General features: G+C 44.0%; 1 protein-coding gene across 5 annotated transcripts in view; it reads left to right on the forward strand.

The window, feature by feature from the left end:
• MBNL3 (muscleblind like splicing regulator 3) overlaps positions 1-19,247 on the forward strand; it is a 91,718-nt gene extending 72,471 nt beyond the window's left edge. For 3 of the 5 annotated variants that reach the window (XM_058032980.1, XM_058032982.1, XM_058032981.1), the window contains exons 6-10: positions 3,816-3,966; positions 6,207-6,242; positions 8,326-8,420; positions 9,783-9,856; positions 11,707-19,247. In XM_058032980.1, the coding sequence (XP_057888963.1) occupies positions 3,816-3,966; positions 6,207-6,242; positions 8,326-8,420; positions 9,783-9,839 (339 nt within the window). In that variant the 3' untranslated portion in view covers positions 9,840-9,856; positions 11,707-19,247. The remainder of the gene's footprint in view (positions 1-3,815; positions 3,967-6,206; positions 6,243-8,325; positions 8,421-9,782; positions 9,857-11,706) is intronic. The other 2 variants (XR_009115159.1, XM_058032983.1) reach the window with 2 other exon arrangements.
• Positions 19,248-20,820: the final 1,573 nt, after the last annotated feature.

Genomic DNA, 20,820 nt, shown 5'->3' on the forward strand with positions numbered 1-20,820 from the left:
CCCTCTGAGAGAAGCTGCTTTGTATGAGCCTTCCTGCTCTGACCCATCCAAGGTTGGCAGCCACTTGTTAGGATATGTCACCTCCTCTGAACCCTTCATGGGTGATAAGAGCATGTTTGGTCTTCAGAGGAAACTGCTCACTTGGCTTCTGCTGCTTGCCAGGGAACGGGTGCTGCTTCTGCCCCCTCTCAGATAATTCTGTTTGTCATGCCTGGCAGCAGACCCAGCCCCTCCTTGCTGAGTGCAGAAAGGTGGAAGTGTGATCTGGTCCCAGGAGATAGAGATCTGAGGGGAACTTTGAGGTGCAATTAAATTGTTTGTTGCAAAGATTTAATCCAGTTCTCGTCTTGTAAAAAATAACGAGAGGTTTGTTAACCAGCACGTGGGAAATTCTGACTTTAGCATGAAGTGTGTTTTTATCTGTCAGTCTTGCTGAAGAATTGCTTTCCATGCCATGCAGAGCAGTGGCACAAGTCTCTTTGTTCAGATTCTCATTTGAGCAGGAATGTGGCTTTCCCAGCCTAAAAATGGGAGGCTGCCTGGCATTTAATTAGTGGAAATTGTTAGTTTGGATCGGTGCAGGACTATCACATGGATTCTGAACTGAATTAACCCTTTCACTGGTGCAGATGGCCAGATCCTGCTGCAAAGATTGTGTGCACACAAACACACAGGGAAAATTAATAAAGTCGGGAAAAGTTACTGTCCAGGAGCTGCTGCTGTAGCTGTGGTGGTCAGAGCTTGTCCAGAGGGAAAGCACAAGCAGCTGGATGAGGTAAACTCATCAAGTTCTTTACTAGGAGGGTTTAGTCTAATTCCTCTTTTGGATTGTGACACTGGCTACAGAATTTGGTGATGAGGAGTGTCTGTTGCCTTTTGTATATCCTGCTTGTAGGATTCCTTCAGAACTAGGACATGGTGCAAGAAAGAAATGTTGTATCGCCTGAAGCTGCTACAATTCCTGCAGGTCCTGGGTGATACAAAAATTGTAGCATGTGTCAAATGAGACACGTTTGTTTTGGGCTGTGTCCTGCCAACTTCCCATGCAGGAGCTGTATGGGCCCAGCTTCATCATGTGCAGTTTTAGATGCCTCTTCAAGGCATTATAGATGAATCTTTCAGTGAGCATGTTCCTGAGGCTCGTACCTCAGCACACAGGCTGGTAAAGGGCTGAAGCCAGATTGTTCTGTGTCCTTGGGCCTTCCTACACCTTGGTATCTAAAATAAGATTGGCTGGCAACAGGAGGAGCCCATACATCTTCCTGTATCCTGTGGGAACACTCCTGCAGCTGCTGGGGTGGAAGGGATCTGCTTCAAACCAGCAGCAGATCAAGATGGGTTCCTCACTCCCCTGCCCACAGAGCCCACATGAGAGCTGGACATCCCATGGCACAGGAGCTGCTGCAGAGTGCTTGTTTCTTTAGAACACTCTGGAAATATTGCATTTATTTGTGTTTCTCCACCTGGCTGCTGTTGAGGGAGCAACAGTGAGGCTGCCATAGTTCCTTTCTTTCCCTTGCTCCCAAGGGGCTGTAGCAGGTTAGGAGGGAGGGTGATAGGGTTGTCTGGTGTGTCTTGACATCCCTGGGGCCTGCTGTTATCTCCTCTGACTGCAGTGCTGTGCTTTGGAATTGTCCTGTGATATGCCAGGACAAGACAGCAAGGTCTCAAAGCCTTCAGCTGTTCTGCTCTTGGCACTGCCATTGTGGGGTTTGGGCTGGTGACAGCCTTTGGCCAAGAAGCAGGGAGTCAAAAGTCCATTATGTGCCTGGTGCAGTTGCTTTGCTATAATTAGTACATTCTTCTTCTGAGGCAGATTTTGGAAGTGTCTGAAAAGGGTTATTTAGCAATTGGGTACCATAAGGAGCATGAATTTAAGTAGCAAGTTCTTGAGTTGTTCTAAAGCTGTAAAACCTCTGTGATGTACATGAAACTACTCCAGACTGTGTAAGCTGCAGCTCTGTCCTGTGCCTGGAGGAACGTTCATGTAGCCATCATTAAATAGACAAGTTGTAGATAACAGGCAGATTTAACACAGATACCAATGAAAGCTTACCTAGAAATGAAAACTCATACATCATCCTAAAATAAGGATCTTAAGTGGAAGATTTTGGTGTCTGTTTCTGAGAATATTGTCCCATCTTTGACTTCTGTCTTTTGGTAGCAGCCAGAAGAAATCTGGGAAAATTAAATCCTGGTGCTGAGAGTGGATGCCCACTAGCATAGGCAAAGGATGTGTGCATGTCTGAGGGCAGTTTTGCAAATGCAATTTCTTCTCATTTTCTTTTTTAATATTAAAACCACCCAAAAGCAACCATGTGAGTAGAGATAGGATGGAGTAATGTTTTGCCTGGAAGTATGTTGCTTAACATTTCTCAGATGAGCAGTCTCCTATAGCAAATTAAAGTGAAACCTGTTTCTAGATGGCGACAAACTGTTGCAAGCTTTCACTTACATTCTGTTGTGTGTTGAACTTCATAATGCTTTAAAATCTCTTTACTTGTGTCCTTCCTTCCGAGTATTGTGTGTTTGTAGCTTTAACCCTTCATTAGCCAAACCTTCTCCATTACCTACCATTCATTTGTGACCTATTAAAATAAAAGTAGGAGTGATAACCCTGTTTTTCAGCCATTGCTTTGCTACATGATACAGACTAACAACTAGTCAGAAATGACCTGATTCTGCATGACTTCCACGTGCGTAAATCTCATTGACGTCAATGGGAGTGTTACGTGCTAAAGGACTGCGGGGCATAATTAAAAAGGACCCTTTTCTATCACAATGTGGAGAAAAAAGTGTGGTTTCTTACTTGGGTACAATGAAAAGCTGTAAATCATTAGAAACATTCCTGTCTCTTAAGAACCTGACATACTACTTTGCTGTTGAGACATGCTTGGATGAATGATGAGTAACTCACTGAGAAAAGTTCCTGAGTTGGGTTAATGCTTTTTACCAAGTCTGATCATGAAACAGGTTTGACGGGCTGGAAGAAGCCCGGTGGTGTGATAGAATGAAAAGAAAGGATTTGTCAATGGCTTTTTCCACTGTTAATAATGAGTGAGCAGTATTTGACTGATGGAGGCCACCTTCTATAAAGTGGGATCTGGTCCAAATCTGCTGGTGGAGGGCTGTGCCTCTGGTGTGAGCGGTGGAGAATCAGGCCTGGTCTTGACCATGTTGCTCAGCCTCTCTACTAACAAGTGGAAATGCATTTTACTGTGAATGTAAAGTTATGTGTGTAATTGGCAACAGCTACAGCTTTACCATCTGGACACATGGGTTGACTGCACAGTGTGCACGCTTCCACACATGCACACATACATGTAGGCAGGTGTTGAACCAGAGGCAAGCATCCATTTTTTTTCCATGGTATTTGTTGCTTATGCTAATCTTCTTGGGTTTTCAATAGTCATCTACTATATTTTTCCTGTTTCTTTTGGGGTTTTTAATGCTTGTTGCCTGCAACTGCTCTTTGTAGCATCCTGTCCAGGTGACCACCTCTCCCCTTCCTTTTCCCAGTGCTTTTTTCTCCCTCTGTACCCAAGTCAGTCCTGCTGAAAAGCTCCCTAGCATCCCTCCTCTTTCTGGACTCTGCCCCTCCTCCTGGTGCATTCACTAACTGCTTACCTAGTGAGGCTGTTGTTTCACCTCCTACTCGTACTGTGACTTAGCTGCTCTTCTCTTTCCTGTCTCGCTAAGTTGATAGAGTTGCAGGTGATTTGCAGCCAAGACCCCCTGTTATTTATTGCATGCTTGACCTACATCTGGGCCCCTTTATTTACTCCACTTGTCTTTAATGACTCCCTTATCCACAGGCCCTGCCGCCTGGTGCACTTCAACCTTTACCAAAGAGGCCAGCACTTGAAAAAAACAATGGTGCCACCACAGTCTTTAACCCAAGCGTTTTCCACTACCAACAGGCTCTAGCCAACATGCAGTTGCAACAGCCTGCATTCATCCCTACAGGTAAGTGTCTCCTTGCTTTCCCATCATCATGGTTGTTTATTTTATGACCTTGGTGTTCAGCTAATGAGCAGTTTTGTAAGAGTCTTTAGCAAAAGAATATTGGTGTGTAGTTTCATGTTAAAAATGGATGAAAAATTAACATCTGTTGTTTGACTTTTTTCCCTTCACCTACTACAATTTAGAGCTTTTCACATGTAAAGATCCTTCTTAGCCCTTTTTGTGTGGTTTGGGGTTTTTTTTAAGCAGTCAAACTAAGAAAAATGTCTGCATGTTTCTTGAATTCATACTTTCTGTTTTTCCTCCTTATGGTTCAACTGGTTAATCCCAAATTAATTCTTTGACTCTTGTGTAGTGCTCTTTTGGACTCATGTTAAAATGTCTATAGACCTCTATGGCTGCTCTTTTGAGGCTGTAGGCACCTCCCTGAGCTTGTATCTCACTGACCTACATATTGCAGCAGCTGTGATGTTTATAGAGGGAATGGTTAGTCTTTAGTAAATACAAATTATATAATCCTCTTTAAAGGCATATATTTCCCTCTTCCTTGTCTTTTGACTAGTACAATACCCTAAGCTTTTTAAAAGCAATTTAACTCCCAGCTTTTATTGTACCTTTAAGGTCTCAGAGTTAAATTGAAAGATGCAATTCAGTAATTCTTATAGAACTGGAAATATTAATGTGGCAGATGTGACTGTCTTCTGACTGGCCAATTAACTGCAGCCAAATGGAAAGCAAAACCTGCTTGGAGTGGAAAGTATTATAAGTGGCTGAATTAGGAATATTTCAGATAGCTCGTATTTTAGTATCATTATTATCATTCAGCGTACCATAGGAAAATTAATGCCCTGTGTTTTTAATGTTTAATGCTGTATTTACTTGTCAGATGATGCTTACAAAAATACACAGAGTGTTTCTCTGGGCTGACCCCTGGAGGTGAACACACAGTGGAGTTGCACCTTGGTACTGTTGTTCTTTGGGGTCAGGGGAAAAGCTTTAGAGACAATCTGGTCCTGAGAGCAAGGTGGAGTGTGGGTCCAGGGGGCAGGGACCTAAACCCTGTGCTCATGTAGCCTTTCTGTTATGAGAGCCCTTGGAAACACTCAGAACTCAGCAGCTACCAAGATGTTCTTCCAGGGAAGCAGAATCTCATGCAGAGAGATGGAGCAGTAGCCTTTTACCTTGTGCTCTGCAAAACCTTGGAAAGGTTGGGCTGAGCTGACCTTAGCACAGCTCTGACAGGTGCCAAGTGAAATACTTCTTCAGGAAACATGGACACCTTGGGGAGTGCCAAGTCCCCAGCTGGCTACACACTGCTCCTCCTCAAGGTCACAGTTGCCAAAGTTGACATTAGGACAGGAGTTTCTGATGGAGCACCATAAATCAGCTGTGACCAGCCCTCGCTGCGCTGGTACTGAGATCATGGCAATGAAATTACACACAGGGCTGATGCATAACAGGGCTGCTTACTGGCAACTGCTCTGTCTGAAGACATTAATGCTGGGCAGAGCAGCAAATTTCCAGTTAGAGAACGGTCTGTGATGAATTTATGTTACACATCAGGCTCCAGCTCTGGGCTCAGCCTTGGCAGTGATCAGGGAGCAAAGCAGAGAGGTGGCACGTCGCAGCTCTCGCTGTGGGGAGGGGAAGGGAGCAGTTGCTTTTCTTAGTATCTCCTGTTCAGTTGTTGAGAGATCAGCATCATGGGTTGCCATGGCAGGGGGGAGTCAGGCTGTCTCTTGAAAATTGCATCACCACTGCAATTTTTTCAAGTCCAGAAAAATAAATGCCTCTTTCAGCTTAAACTAGAGACTTTGAATCACGATCCCTGGTTGCGGGAGTAAATTGCTTTTGGAAAGTCAATTTTAACATGAGTGTGACATTCTTCTAAGGGCAATTTGTTTTCTGTTGACACGATCAGAAAGAAATCATCATACCCAATACCCAAAAAATCCCAAACAACCCTGATTTCTGGGATCAATCATATAATTTAATACTAAGGTGGGAGGAGTTTTTTCTCTACTACGCAAGAATTAAAGAATTAATTTGGTTTGCTATGATCTCTTTAAACTGAGTTTAAACTATTGATATACCAATATGCAGAATCTGGTTGCATGTGCTTAAATACTGAATGCTGCAAAGAGAATACCTGCTTTTTAGTTAAAGTGATATCTAACACTGAAGCTTCACTAATGAAATATCCCTTTTGTTCATCTTTCCACGCTTCAATGCATGGTGTGCAGGGTCAGTTCTGTGCATGACACCCACTGCAAGCGTTGGTAGGTTTTTCTACACAAACTTCTCAACTTTTCCTAATCTGAAAGAGACTGCAAGTTAGTATGCATCAGTGAGAACCTGGGTGGCTGAATGGTGTGACTGTCTATCCACTGTCTTCTTTAAGGCTTAAATGGTTGTATCCCTTTTAATTTCTGTGCAGTGCAGTGTTTCATGTGACTTACAATAAGAGAATCCAAGGTGATGTGCTCCCACCCCTATTTAGTTCCGCTTCAGAGACAAGAATCTGTCACTTAAATGTCTTTACAACCCATTTAAGTCATCTGACACAAGGAAATAGAAGTGGGAGGATCCTGTTGGCTTATTTTTGTTTTATTTTGTATCAAGCAACAGGCGGACTTAAGTTTGGATTTTTAGTTGTCCTTCTGAGGATATTTTAGGAGACTGGTTTAACAAGGTGCTAAGGAGGAGCACATCTGGGGTCAGCCCCTCTGCCAGAGCAGGGTGCTGCTTGTACAGTGAGAGAAGCAGGGTTTGGACCATGGACTGGCTGGAGAGTCATCTCTGTAGGACAGTGTTAGGTGTGCAGGTACAGGAGAGCATAGGGAGGTACCACTGCAGGTGCATGTGGGATAAAGGGAGGCAGGATGTGCTCATTAGTGCTGCAGGGATCCACTCTGTTCAGGCTCGGCATCTGGGTCTTGATGAAACCTCTGCAGGCCTTTGAGAACCTTCCCCTCTTGTCTACAGCTGCTGGGCACAGGAGGGCAGGTGAAAGCTGAGCTTTCATCCTCTAGCCAAGGTTATGCAAGACTACCAGCGTCCAGGTGTGTGCCTGCTTTAGCCAGAGGGAGAGAGGCAGGAGCCCTGGGGGGGTGCAAGGCTTTCTGAGAGCAGGTCTGGAAGCTCTGGCATGAATGGCTAAACACTCTGCTCTTGAACTTGCCTATCCCTGTAGTACAGGGAGGACACATTGCTTGCATGATGGGGAGCTGAGTCCCTCAAATGCACCTCTGCCTGTAGGAAACCCCAACCCACACGTTCCAACATCTCATGGCCGGAGCGTTCCCAGCCACAGGCACACGCTCCTTCCCTGCTGGGGCTGGCCGTGCTGCTGGGGTGGAGGGGAAGGCAAGTCTGCTTCCCCACCGCATGTTTGTGGGGATGGCTGGGCCTTCCTCTGGGCTCCTCGACCCCACAAATCCCCCTTGGGTGTGGGGGATGCCCGTGTGTGCACCAGAGCATCCCTTCCAGCACTGTGCTCTGCGGGACGTGCAGCTTCAGGAGGCTGCCAAGCTCCCTGCTGCCATGTTGTCCTTTCGGATGCTCTTCCTGCAAATTGTAGCTGTTCAGATGCATTTGTGTATTTTCCCCCTCTCTGTCCCTTCCCCTCTCCATCCCCCCACCCTGCAAGAGGGGAGTTTTGCCAAATCCTATAGAATTAGGGTGGAAAGGGAGCATGCTGAATTTGTACGGAGAGAGCTCAGTCTGCCAGCCGCTCGTTTGCCGTGCCTCCAGCTCTGTCCCGTGCCAAAACATTGTCCCTGCTAGAGAGAGGCGAGAAAACCTGGTGAAAGGGCTGCGGCAGCCGCTGCAAAGTGCATCATGTACCTCTGGTTGCTGGCGGGGACGGGGTGGGGAGGGAAGGGGACAAGCTTTCCCAGGTGGGCGGGAGGGTGCGCTTGCCAAAATGTCCCCACCCAAAGGAACGTGCACTGGCTGTGTCTAACTCCCCACGGGTGCGAGCTGACGTGGGCTTTTGCTAGCACACCCATCCTCTCCCCCCTTTGGAAATTTGGCCCTCGGAGTCTAATACATCATTGTTCTGCTTATAAATGTACTAAGTGTTGAGAATGTTTTGGTTTTTTCCTTAATTATAATTGTAATTGGCTTTTCCCCTTCTCTCTTGTTTATTTTTTTTCCCAACGCTGTCTTGCTTTGCACTGTGATTGCATGCTGCGCCCCGATGTGTCCTTCATGACGATGTCACATGGCTTGTTGCTGTGATTCCTGCCACGCCCCCAAATCCACCACATGTTGCCATGGTTACATAAAACCAACCAAACAAACAAAATATATATATGCTCCACCCTCCTGTATGTCGCTTCCATGGTTCCCTTCCGAAAGTGCCCATGATGCACGGTGCTACGCCCACCACTGTGTCTGCAGCAACAACTCCTGCCACCAGCGTCCCCTTCGCTGCAACAGCTACCGCCAATCAGGTTTGGCCCTTTCAATGGCTTTCTTTCACGTGTTCAGATCTTGAGGACCGGGCGAGGGCTGGATCCCGCGCGGGTCCGTCCCGCAGAGGCAGCGTGTGCGTGTGTGCGAGCGTGAGGCCGGGGATGGAGAGGGGCCGCTCCGCCTGCCCGGCCGGAGCGTAGGGATGGGCGATTGGCAGGGCCGCGGGCTCTCCTCCAAAACCACACCTCCCCCCGGCTCCTCCAAACACAGCCTGCCGAGTGTGGAGTCACGCAAGACCTGCAGCGCTTCTGCTTTCAGTCTCAAGCAGAAATACCACCCCGAGCATCCTTCCCTGTGGTATTTTGGCTTGTTCTCTCTGGGCTGGAAAGTGGAAGTGGAAATATAAAGTGGCTTTCCCCCACCACCACAAAATTGGACTCTAAAAACTACCAAAAAATCCCCAAAAAACCAAAAATCGGGGGTGAGACTGTGAAAAGTTTTTTTTATGCCAATAGCATGTCACCCATCCCTACAGAGAGGACTCTGGATGTGCAGTACGTGCCATTGTAGCACTGCCATAAGTGTACAGGATTCCATGCATGTGTGCCAAGCCATAATTCTCTCCAAAACTTTCCTCTTAAGATACTGAGTGTGATGGCTGCTTCTGCACCAGTCCTGAACTGTATATGCACAACCTGTCCTAGTGATGCGTCCTGATAATTTGGTGTGACACAGCTTCTCCCAGTTAGACCAGAGACATTTCAAACACTTTTCAAAAAATTTTTCCCCCAGGACTAATTTTAGCATTTTTATTTGTCATGCTCTCAGGTTTAGAGCTATTGCAAAGGAATTGGGGTGTCACTTTGCTCTGTAGGAGGCTGTTATCCATGCTGAATACCAGTAATATCTCTGGGGGCATCCTCTAGGCTTTTGCTGGTGTGAGGTCATGAGGATTTCAGTAGGAGTTTTGCCTGCATAAGTCCTAGGCAGTGTTTTACTGCTCGCAGTAGGAATTGCCAGTCTTTTTCTGTGCTTTGTTGTTATTTTCAGGTAGAGCAGGTCTTACTCAGACTTGTATTGGTCATGAGAGGAAAGCAGAAATTGCTGTGCAGCGTTGCTCTGTGGCTGTGTGAGTCCTGTTTGAGCCAGATAGTTTCAGGGCATTTTTGTTTTCCTTGTAGTCTATGGAGTTCAAATCCCAGTACAATCACCAGGTACTCCACAAGGCATCAGTAGTGGTGCAGCTACATTGTTCTTTAAGTGTAGCAAAATAAAGACTTGGGAGTGGATCCTGTTTTATAAGACACTGATGTACATATTAATCTAATGAAGACAGAATGAACAGCCTGGTTTCAAGGCAATGTTTTAATGTGTTGTGTTCTTTGTTTTTTTTGCTGTAGATATCCCAGTTATCAGTAGATGAACTGAGTAGCAGCATGTTTGTTTCACAGATGTAGAAGTTCCCGATAGAACAGTAAGTTCCTTTTTGGTATTTCTCTTTATGGTGAATTGATTTGTACATGGGCACTGCATCCCCTAAGCACAGGGCTGGCTCAGACAGAGGGACTGAGCCCATGGGACCCCATTGGCTTCATGCTCTGCTGACTCAACAGGAATTCAGCTGCTGCAGCACAGACACAGACCAGCCCTGTGGTGTATAATGAGTTTCCTTTGTCTCAGGTACTTGTGTTGTGGTGGTCACAGCCTCCCTGTGCATCCCCCAGCCCCATGGCTCTGTTTACAGGTTTACATGGCTCTGCACAGCTCCCAGCTGCCTGCAGATACCTCAGGGATTTGCAGTGCTGATGGCAGAGACTGCTCTGGTAATGAGTCAGCTGAAAAGGTGTAACTTCTCTTTTGCTGTTAGTGACATATTTTCTTTCCTGGGGTAAGCAGGATTGGGTCAGCAGCAGCTGCTGTGCATCTGCAAGGCTGGCTCAGTCTGGGCAGAACTCTGCTGGTCAGCTGCAGAGAGGGCCTGTCTCATGGTGGGTTGGAGACCAGAATGAATGTCATGAGCAACATAGTCTTCACCCCACCTGCAGATCCTGGGCTTCCCTAGGATGATAGTTGTCTCTGAGGGGAGTGATGGAGGAATTTGTCCTTGGAGTTACAGAGTACTATTTCACAGCCATAGCAGCAGTGTCATTTTTCCATTGCTTTTCTTTGTGAATTTTAGCTGATGTTCATGAGCTAAAATCTCTGAGTAGTTTCAGTTCTTGGCTGTGTTTTTTTACCTCAAGAGACTTCAGCCAATTTAACAAGAGGTCTTTCTCAAAGCAGCCATTTTGTATATGCAGATATGCAAACCCATTTCTTCCTTAGGTCACATATTACAGGCAATAAAATACTGGAAATTAATTTGGCAATCAATTCAGTGATGATATCTATTAGCAATCAACAGAAGCTACTTTCTCAGTGGTGGCCCTTATCTCTGCTGACCTTAATTAAATACCATGTGTATCCATGACCTGCTGACTGTGGCTGTGGACCCTGTTCATAAGGGGTGAAACCAAGCTTGTCCACATTAGTGAAAATGTTCAGCTTAGACTGTACTGCTGTTCCAAATGGCAGACAGACATGACATGTTCACCCATTTCCATAACATGTGTAAAACAGCCTGTACACCCAATAAGGAGATCATTTGATTGGAAGAGTTTCATCTTGAATGTTTTCAGCATTTTTTCAGGAGACTTTCCCTTAGTGGGGCTTTGGTAACTGAAGCCCTTGCTGCTCTGACAGTTGTTTTTCTTTCCCTCCATGGTTGAAGTAGTCCTGGTAGCCAGGCTGATTGGTCTAGCTCTGCAGGAGATAAGTTGTTGGGTTCTTCAGTGGAGGATTTTCATGAGTACATCACAAAGAGGCAATTTGCTCCCAGAAGAGGGGCCCTGAGCACAGGGTTTCTGTGTCAGTGTTTGATCTCTGGGCTCAGTCGCCTAAATCCTTAGGATCAGATTTAATGTGACTGTCTAAAGGAAACAAGAGCTAACACGGATCAGAAATTCCTTTGGCCCTCTCCTTAGCCACCCTCTACTTGGCATCCCATCCAAAAATCAAGACTATTATTTGTTCACCTCCCTCTTTCACTATTTGCCCTGTCATTGTGTGAAAGAGAGAGAAATGCAGATTAAGAGGATGCCAAGTATGTTACTGACAATTTCTCCCTACATCAGAAAATTAATGGAATAAAATATCTGTCTGCAACACACTAATGACAACTTCTTGGGCAACACATTGAGGATGTAAATGTATTAGAATGACTTTTAAAACATAGATGTATTAACTTCTCACTATTTCTTCGTTGTTTTTTTCTTTCCCCTGCAGCAGACCATGTTGAAATTCTGAACAGTAAAATTATGGAGCACCAGGACTTCTTGGTGGGAAGCTGCGCATGGCCTTTCTGTATATATTCCCCTCTTCCCTCTATCATTCTCTACCACCTCTACAGTAAGCCTGTTGCAGCCTACATGTTAACCAAAAACTGATCAATGGGAATGTCAAAAAAAAAAGAAAAAAAAAAAGCACTATAGAAACAATTAACAAACAGCGCTCTGTTATATGAGATATACAAGTAGGAAATTATAATAGACTTTTATAACACATTACTTTAACACACTTAATCATTTTATGACTACCATCATGATAAGTGCATCTGCACAGCGGACTGTTGGTTTACTGTATACTATCGATGGATAAATGTTTGTCTTGTTTTTAAAGTGTTATCTTACTGTTTTGTTTACATCATAGTCTATTGATTTGTTTTAAAGTGTACATCATTATCAAGTATACTCAATACCATTTTTTCATTATTGTTATGTCTTAAGTTTTCATATACTGTAGGTTTTATGGGGTTTTGTTTGTTTTTTACTAAAAATGTTATTGTGGGAAACAGGAATTATGTGCTTGAAAAACACGACACAGAATGTTCTGCCCTTTGCTGGATTTTGCTGTTAATGTCAGCTAAAGTTGCTTATGTTAAATGCTCCTTTTATCATTTAAAACTTGCCTTCAGATAGTCTCCAAATTTTTAGTACAAGTGATGTGAAAAGACAGCTATCATTCTAGTCCAGTTCAGGATTCTTCTTTCAATACAATGAGCTGATTCTGGAAACTTTTGGGGAAAAAAAACAAACACAAAAGCCCAGGCTCAGTAAGGGGACAGGAACAATTTGCTCAGACAGGGGTAAGCATCAAGGGATTTCTGCAGCTCTGTTGTCCATTGAAGTGCATTCTCAGCTGCAAACGGCGCACAATCTCTCTCGCTGTTCTCATGGTGCAGTTGAAGCAAACAACAAAAAAATGATGGTGGAGTGAGACGGCTTCAGTTGGGCAAAAGCTCATTGCATTGGAGAGGAGCAGGTGCCAGTCCTTGGCTGGGGAGGGCCCGGGGCCGTGGCTCAGCCCAGGCTGGGCAGCACCGAGCCCTGGGCTTGTCTCCACCAAGCATGCTGAAACATTTTGGCCTGAAATCTTATATGTGTCTCTTGTTGAAATTTTGTCAGCACGCCCCATTTATTTAATCACAATTTTCCATAAGTGGGTGATTATTTCCCCCATCCCTGTGATCTGTGGCCCTTTAAAGCAACCACAGCAGTAACAAAGCAGCAAAAAGCTCAGCATAAGCTTTCTGCTGAAGATAAACATTTGTCTTAATGGAGTTCCTGTCGGTCAGTGGATTTATTTTGGCACCTTCTACTTGATCAAGAGCAATGTTTGTTGCACAACAAGGGCTAGTTCTCAATACCTCCTTTTCATACGCACGAATAAAACCATTTCAGCCCGTGCACCCTGGACAGCCCCGCCTGTCGTTATGCTGCGTTGCTGAACAATCTGGCTGCAGAAATGCATTTTGGTTGAGGATCCCGCCAAATTCATCCCTATCGTAGCTCTACAGTATCATTGGCATTGTGGAAGAGGTGGATTTGCTGCTGTAAATCCACAAACTCCATACAGAGAGAATCAAGCAAGAGGCCAGCTCACAGTGTCTGGAGGGGTGACCACCCTGAGCTCAGAGTGGTCCTGTAGAGTGCCAAATTCAGACACCAGATTTTCTTCTCTTTTCCCAGTTCCTTGGCCTTGGTTAGATATTCCTTGTTCTCCCTCCTGCAGTATGAGCACAGACAGTTTGCTGGATGTGTGTCTCCATGGGCCACGAGTGATGGTGGCACACCCAGGGCGCAGCCTGTGAGCCCAGGGCAGGCTCTGACCATCTGCCCATGGAGACTCACTCATAGCATGAATCTTTGAGGAGCCCAGTTCATTAAGGCTTTGAGGAATCTTTTTGTTCAATTCAGCAGACTTTGAACCAAACCCTGATAGAAAGGGGAAAAAAACATCCCCCCAAGACCTCTTTTATGGACCCTGAGTTTTGACGGTCGCTTGTGTCCGTGGATGTTCCCCAGCCATCTGTGCTCACAAGCAGAGGGGTGAAATCAGTGACTCTCATTTGTATTGGTGACCACATACCTGTTCTTTTCACCACTGTGTTTCTGTTTCCCAAAACCATAACATTGTTAGTGGAAAAAGTGGATTTGAGTACTTCCTGTTTGAAATTATTTGTGTATCAAAAATGGGTTTTGCACAACCTGTGCCAGTGCCTCAACAAAGAACAGAGCTGATCTTCTTAAGCCAGAAAGGATGCATTCAAGCTTGTATGGCTTTATGAGTTCAAGGAGGTTGAAATTTTTTCAGTGCTAAATGGATTTTTGTATATCTTGAAACTTTGATGTAACCTCCTATTTTATTTATCGACTTAAACATCTGGCATAGATGTGCATAGAATGTAAACCTAGAATACAGCTGTTTTCATGTCACATTTAAAGCACTGAAAAAAAAAGGCGTTTAAGGATTATTTTTTATTAAAGAGGTCCAATGAGGGATGTTCAGGGTAGTTATATTAGGTGCCACAACAGTTTTTATATTGCTGGCAAATTTAGAGTTAATTTGTAAATGAGTTTAAGGAAAGAAAAGCTTGAAGCACTAAACTTCACCAAATTCAAAACAATCTCGGCAAAAATGCCATTTTGAGGTAGCACTATTTAAACTAGTTGTGCAATGACTTGCTCTAATTTTCTTTGTTCAAGAAAGAAAAGAAAAAAAAACCAGTCGCCAGACTATAAATTTCCTAAATAGACTATTACAAAGTCACCGAGCTAGTTAGTGACTCTAAACAAATGTCATAAAAGCATGAATATCATCCTTTATTTGACAAGAGATGTATGTAAGTTTGTTTAAATCAATATAATTTTAGTGACATTTTTATAAGCTTCCCACTTTCCATGAACCTATATTTTTTATTTATCCAAAGTTATTTCTCTTTGTCCATTTCTCTCAGCCTTATGCAAACAATATGCAAGAAATGCTGAAACTTGGATAAAACGGGTCATGCAGAGGGAAAATGAAAGCTGAGATTGATCATTTTCACGAAAAAAGGTTGTTAGTAGTTTCAATAAAAAGTACTACTACTAAACTGTAACATAAGCAGACAATAAAAGAGGGATTTAAAATAAAATGGATTCGTAAAACTATTAAGATTATTTTTGTTAAATACAGTGTTTTTAGTAATTTGGAACATGATTTCACAATCAGCCGTGTTTTTTAGTTGGAAATTTTTAGCTGATGATTTTTGACTGTGTATTTTTGCATCGCAACGTTCTAGAAGCCGTTACCTCCCCGGGCAGCCCGCGCCGCTTCCCGACGCGCTCGTCCCGCGGCGCTGGGGCTGGGCTGGGGTCCCGCTGCTCCTGCTGCTGCTGCTCCTGCTGCTGCTCCCGCTGTCCCCTGCAGCGGGGACCCCGCGGGGCTGGCACCGCAGCCGGGGGCACCTCGGTGGCACAGGCGGCCGGAGCAGGACACGGTGACGTCCCCTGGCCCGGCCGGGGCTGGCGCTGGCACGCGGTAGGAGTAGCTCTAGGACACGCCGGGTACACAAGGATTGAGAAACTGGAGTCCTCGTTTTGTTTATCCCTTGTACATTTCACAGACATGAAAATTGAAAAAGGTGAAATTTATGAGGAAAATCTAATTTCCCATTCCTGTTGAATGGATTTAGTTTGATATTGACCTGATTTTACCATGTGCCTGTTGAAGGCCTTAGAGTATATACTGTATGTTAAAGACTGTAATAACTTTAAAAAAAAAATAGTTGATAGCCTAATCCAAATGTAAATAGAGCTACAACTCATTGTTACTAGGCTACAACGCATTAATTCATGTCATATATTTTCATTTCTCTACCATTAGTTTTTAAGGTTTTCATTATTGCTTTTTTTGATATCTTTAGTAACTAATGAATTTAATTTTGAAGGAGAGTTAGAGAAAGTTTAAAATTTTTAATACATGTATTCAGCCCATTTAGTTATATTCTAAACCAACACTGAAGCATGGTAAGGTATAGAATACAGTCCATAACTAGTTTGTATAGTTTACAGTTTAAGAACAAAATTAACTTTGTATGTAACTCCTACAATGATAGATTCATTGTTAACTAATTATATTAAGTTGTTGTTGCTATGGCAACAAAACTACAACATGGCTACCTTTGTATACATTATTTGTGAAATTTTCACATGTAAATTAAAAGTGATGTGTAACAGTATGAGCTTGTTAAAGGTACAGTTCGATACTGTCAGATAAAGATATGATTGAATATTTTTAAAATCCCAAAGTCCCATGTGAACGCTGAATTTGTGTCTTTAAGGTCACTTTTTCAGTCAAGAAGTTTACAACACATGGATTTAGAGTCAGGTTTTATAGCTTGTAGAAATTGTTGTGTGGCAAGGGTTATTCCACAGTATTTTCACTTGGGGAACACAGCAGCCTGTATTTACAGCGTAGTGACCGGTCTTGCTTTCATTTCACATCCATTCACACGGTGGCAATTCAGAATTAATCAGTTTCAGTACTGTAGCTTTGCCTGCAATTTTCTTTTCTCCAGAAATTGAACACTCACACGATTACGTTACGATCAGGGCTAAATAATTAAGCATATAACTATTTTAATACTAATTTATATTAGCAAAAACTGTACATAAGAAAAAAAATATTGTGGAATGACCCCGTAACAGTGTTGAAGATACAAATATGCTGCAGTTAAACTGATTCAGTTAGTGTACGAATGTGTGAGACACACCTTTTTTGCACTTATGTACATAGTCCACGAAAGAAATCCTTGGAACTTATTTTGAATATAAAAAGTCTGTAATAATACAGGAAAAGTTTGTAAAAGAGATAGGTATTACTAAGGCTTTGAAAAGGAGGAGTTTTTTGCTATAAAACTTATCTGAAAGCATGATGTTGCTTTGCTGTTGTAAAAGCTTTGTAGTTTGCCATAGCTTATTATACAGCAGACTGATAACAGGTCAGCTCCAACCTGCAGCACAGAGAATGGGAAACGGTGTGGAATTAATTAGTAAGGTCACTAGCAAAGATTCAAATTACTTTTTTTAATCAGCCTACATTTTCAAACACACCCCAGGTCATGTTTCTGATAGGTTGTGTTCTCGGTGAATCCTATTAGGACTGGTAGGTCCGTGGCAGCACACACACATTTTTCCTAGCACCTAATCCTATTTCTGTCTTGAAGTGTTTATATGTGGGAGGTGACTGTCATTGTGGTGAGTGTTTTAAATCCCAGAGTGAATTTGAAATGTCACAACTTCTTGATTTTTATTTTTTTTTTAACCTTTTGGGGCAAGGTAACAAAACGGAAGGAGCTGGTGAACCATAGATGGGCAGGGATGGGTTGGGACTGTCTGGGACCAGTTCTTTGTGCTGTGTGACAGCCATGGTGTGATTTGAGAGGCACAGGGTAGTGCTGCTGGGACAGGGAGGTGGAGGCTGGTGGCAGTGTGGCCGGCTGGGTGCTCCAGGCTGGGACTAACAAGCCCCTTTGAGTTGCCACCAAAGGAGAGCAAAGCTGTGGGTCCTCAGTGAGCAGCCTCTTGCTCCTGTTTGTGTTGGTACTGCTGGGACTCCGCAGTGCTGGGGGATTTTGGAGCAGCTGAAGTGCCTGTGTTGACCCATTTATTTTTGATTGGAACAAGCTTCGGTTTTTGTTGGATTTTTTTTTTTTTGTTCTTTTTTTTTTTTTTTTCTGCAAAACCCAAGCCCCAGTTTTGCTTCAGAAAAGTAACTGGTTTTGCCATGAGTCTGGTCCTGACTCGAGCAGTGAGGGGCAAGTCCCCCAGAGCAGAATGGTGGGAGGTGGCATCCAGTGTGACTGTCACCCTTTGGTGGATGCCCCAGGGCTGGGGGCTGAGCTGCTGCTGCCAAGCACAAGAGCTGTTCCTTGGCCAGCATTCCCAACCCCTGGCAATGCCAGCGTGTGCCCAGCCAGCCCACTCTGCACCACAGGGCTGTGCAAGTGGTGGTTTGCTGAATTGGAACAGCCCCAGGGTCTTTAAAATGAGGAAAAATCAGATGTTTCTTCTCTCCGTGGTGTTATGTAATAACCTAGATTTTAATACAAAATAATCAGCTAGTTCAAGCCACCACACGATTATGGCTTCCCTTTGCCATCATCAGTTTCTATAATCAAGTTCTTTCTCATTTCTAGGATTATGAGAGAAAAAATATTTTGCACTATGTGAAATGAATCATAGCTGGTCAAACTTTGTCGGGGTATGAGCATGATCATGACAACACTGCTAAAATCTTTGCTAGTGATCTTTACTGACATCCTCTATCATCAAAAATAACTCTATATGCCTCTCAAAGGAGATATTTAAACATGCAAAATAACACAACTGTTAAATAAAATGAAGTTATTTTTCCAAACACACAACAGAGAGAATTACCTGACACCGAATTACAAGGTTCCAGTTCTTTATTACTGTACACAGATGCTATTTGATAGTGGTGGAAGCCAAATGATTTTGTTGCCATGGCTTTTGTATCCTAGCAGATGAGGGGATGATAAGACCATTCTTAGATTGGATTATGGGATTTTTTTTTTCTTTCCAATTAGCTTTGTTTTATTTTTTTTTTTTAGATCATGAAAATGAACCGACTCCTCACCCTTTATTACATCACCTGACAAAAGATCACTATTTTTTTTTATAAATAGAGAATTGTATTTTAGGCAATCACTAAAATCAAAGAGAGAATGTTCTCCTAAATTGTCAATTTTTAATTTAAATATATAAAAACATTTATACTGTACTGTGTAAAGTAGATCTTTGAAGCACATTCTTCTTTTCATAGGCATTTCTGGTAAAACAATGTAAGGGAAACATTAGATATCAATTTAATGGAATAGTTTAGAAAATATATACAAATGATTACACTTAGCCCTGTGGAATTGTAAGAAATTAAAATATCATTGGATCCAGACAGGCGTAGGTTAATGCAGTATTTCAGTTCCATAACAGGATAGTTCATTCCCTCAACTGCTACCAACAGGGTGTACGCTTTGAATTTATGTTTCTTTTTGCCACATTATATTGCTGTAGTGCTTGTACGTGCTTTAGAAATGTGCATAATGCTACTCATTTTAGTATGTTACTTCTATATTGTTATTGTTTATTTTTTGATCTTTTAATAAAGTGTATAAAATTCTTGGTTATGTTTTTTATGGATCCATATCTACACATTAATAGGAGTTTACTTTAAAAACTTTTCAAGTTCCAGTTTATTAGTCCCGAACTTCAAAGATTCTGATGTAAAAATAATAACTAATGAATTTGAATCAATGTTATATCTGAAGTGTAGATCAACAGAATAAATTTCTTTCCAGAAAATACATTCAGTATTTTGAATTCTGTAGCCAGTGCCTCCTTTTTACTGGATGCATTTGGCCTATCATATTAAAGTTACTAACACAAGACAGACATTTGTATTTTAGAAAAATAAAAAGTAAAACTTTCCAGATGCTGCCTTTTGGTTTCTCTCGTGCCTTAGACCTTTGGAGACACATGTGATGTGGTCTGCTTGGCTTGTGTTTTTCCATGCTTCCTTTCTGACCCTGTCTGTGATGCGATTAGAGAGGAGATCAGAGCTGTGCATTTGAAGATAACTGTGAAGAATGAATCAACTCTCATTCAAAGGCCTGCAGCTTTTGTAGAACAGTGGTGTGTGTATTAATTTTTCTCTTTCAGCATTCGTGTCAGATGCCATTTTGAATGTCCCAGTGCAATAATACAGCAGTGAGCTCCCCTTTGGCAGCAGCCTGGATTCCCCAGCTCTCTTCCAAGTGCCCAGCACGTCCCAGGCTGCCCGGCCAGCACAAACTGGGGCTGCCTCTCACCATGGTCTGGAGCCATCCTGGCTGAGCTGGGTCTGGGCTGCTGCAAGCGAAAATTGCTTCTTGATTAGCTTGTTTGTGCTTTTTGTAACATTATGTAGATTTAGATGTAAGAAAACTGCTCAGCAGTGAGGCCACCCTGGTCACCACCTTGTTACCAATAGCGCTGCCTCAGAGGGGCTTTCACCCCTCAACTGCCTCACGGTCACCACGTGCTCCACCAAGGCTTAAAGCTGGAGGCACTGGGCCAGGACACGTGGCTGTGCCAGCCCACAGCATCACCTGGGCCAGGACACATTGCTGTGCCAGCCCACAGCGTCACCTGGGCCAGGACACGTGGCTGTGCCAGGCCACAGCATGCCAGCCAACAGCGTCACCCGGCTCACGGGCGGCAGAGAACAACGGCGGAGCCCCGAGGATGTGAGTAACTGCCCTGAGGATGGGAGTAACTGCCTGGTGATGTGAGTAACTGCCCTGAGGATCTGAGTAACTGCCCTGGTGATGTAACTGCCCCGAGGATGTAACTTCCCTGAGGATGTGAGTAACTGCCCCCAGGATGTGATAACTGCCCTGGTGATGTGAGTAACTGCCCTGGTGATGTGAGTAACTGCCCCAAGGATGTGATAACTGCCCTGAGGATGGGAGTAACTGCCCCGAGGATGTGAGTAACTGCCCTGGTGATGTAACTGCCCCCAGGATGTGAGTAACTGCCCCAAGGATGTGATAACTGCCCTGAGGATGGGAGTAACTGCCCCGAGAATGTGATAACTGCCCTGAGGGTGGGAGTAACTGCCCCAAGGATGTGATAACTGCCCTGAGGATGTCATAACTGCCCCGAGGATGTGAGTAACTGCCCCGAGGATGTGAGTGCCCCCAGATGTAACTGCCCCTGTGACATGCAGGTGTCAGTGGTGGTGCAGCCTCGGCACCCGGGCGGCCGTGACAGGACAGGGCTGTGCCGGGTGAGCCTGGATGGTGCAGCCAGAGGGGTCTGGTGCAGCACGAGGGAATCCCCTCTCAGTAGGGGAGGGATCCTTGGCTGTTTTCCCAAAGGAGTCTAAGAATCTGACTTGGGGGAGGGATTAGGATTGGGAGTTTGAGGGTGTGTTTCAGGGGATGTGGGGGCAGTCGAGCTGCTCGGGGCAGGAGTGGTGGCCAGGGGAGGCTGGGCAGACACTGCTCAGTAGGACAAGCTG

The sequence above is a fragment of the Melospiza georgiana genome, chromosome 12, assembly GCF_028018845.1.
Source record: "Melospiza georgiana isolate bMelGeo1 chromosome 12, bMelGeo1.pri, whole genome shotgun sequence".
In the NCBI taxonomy this organism is placed as follows: domain Eukaryota; kingdom Metazoa; phylum Chordata; class Aves; order Passeriformes; family Passerellidae; genus Melospiza; species Melospiza georgiana.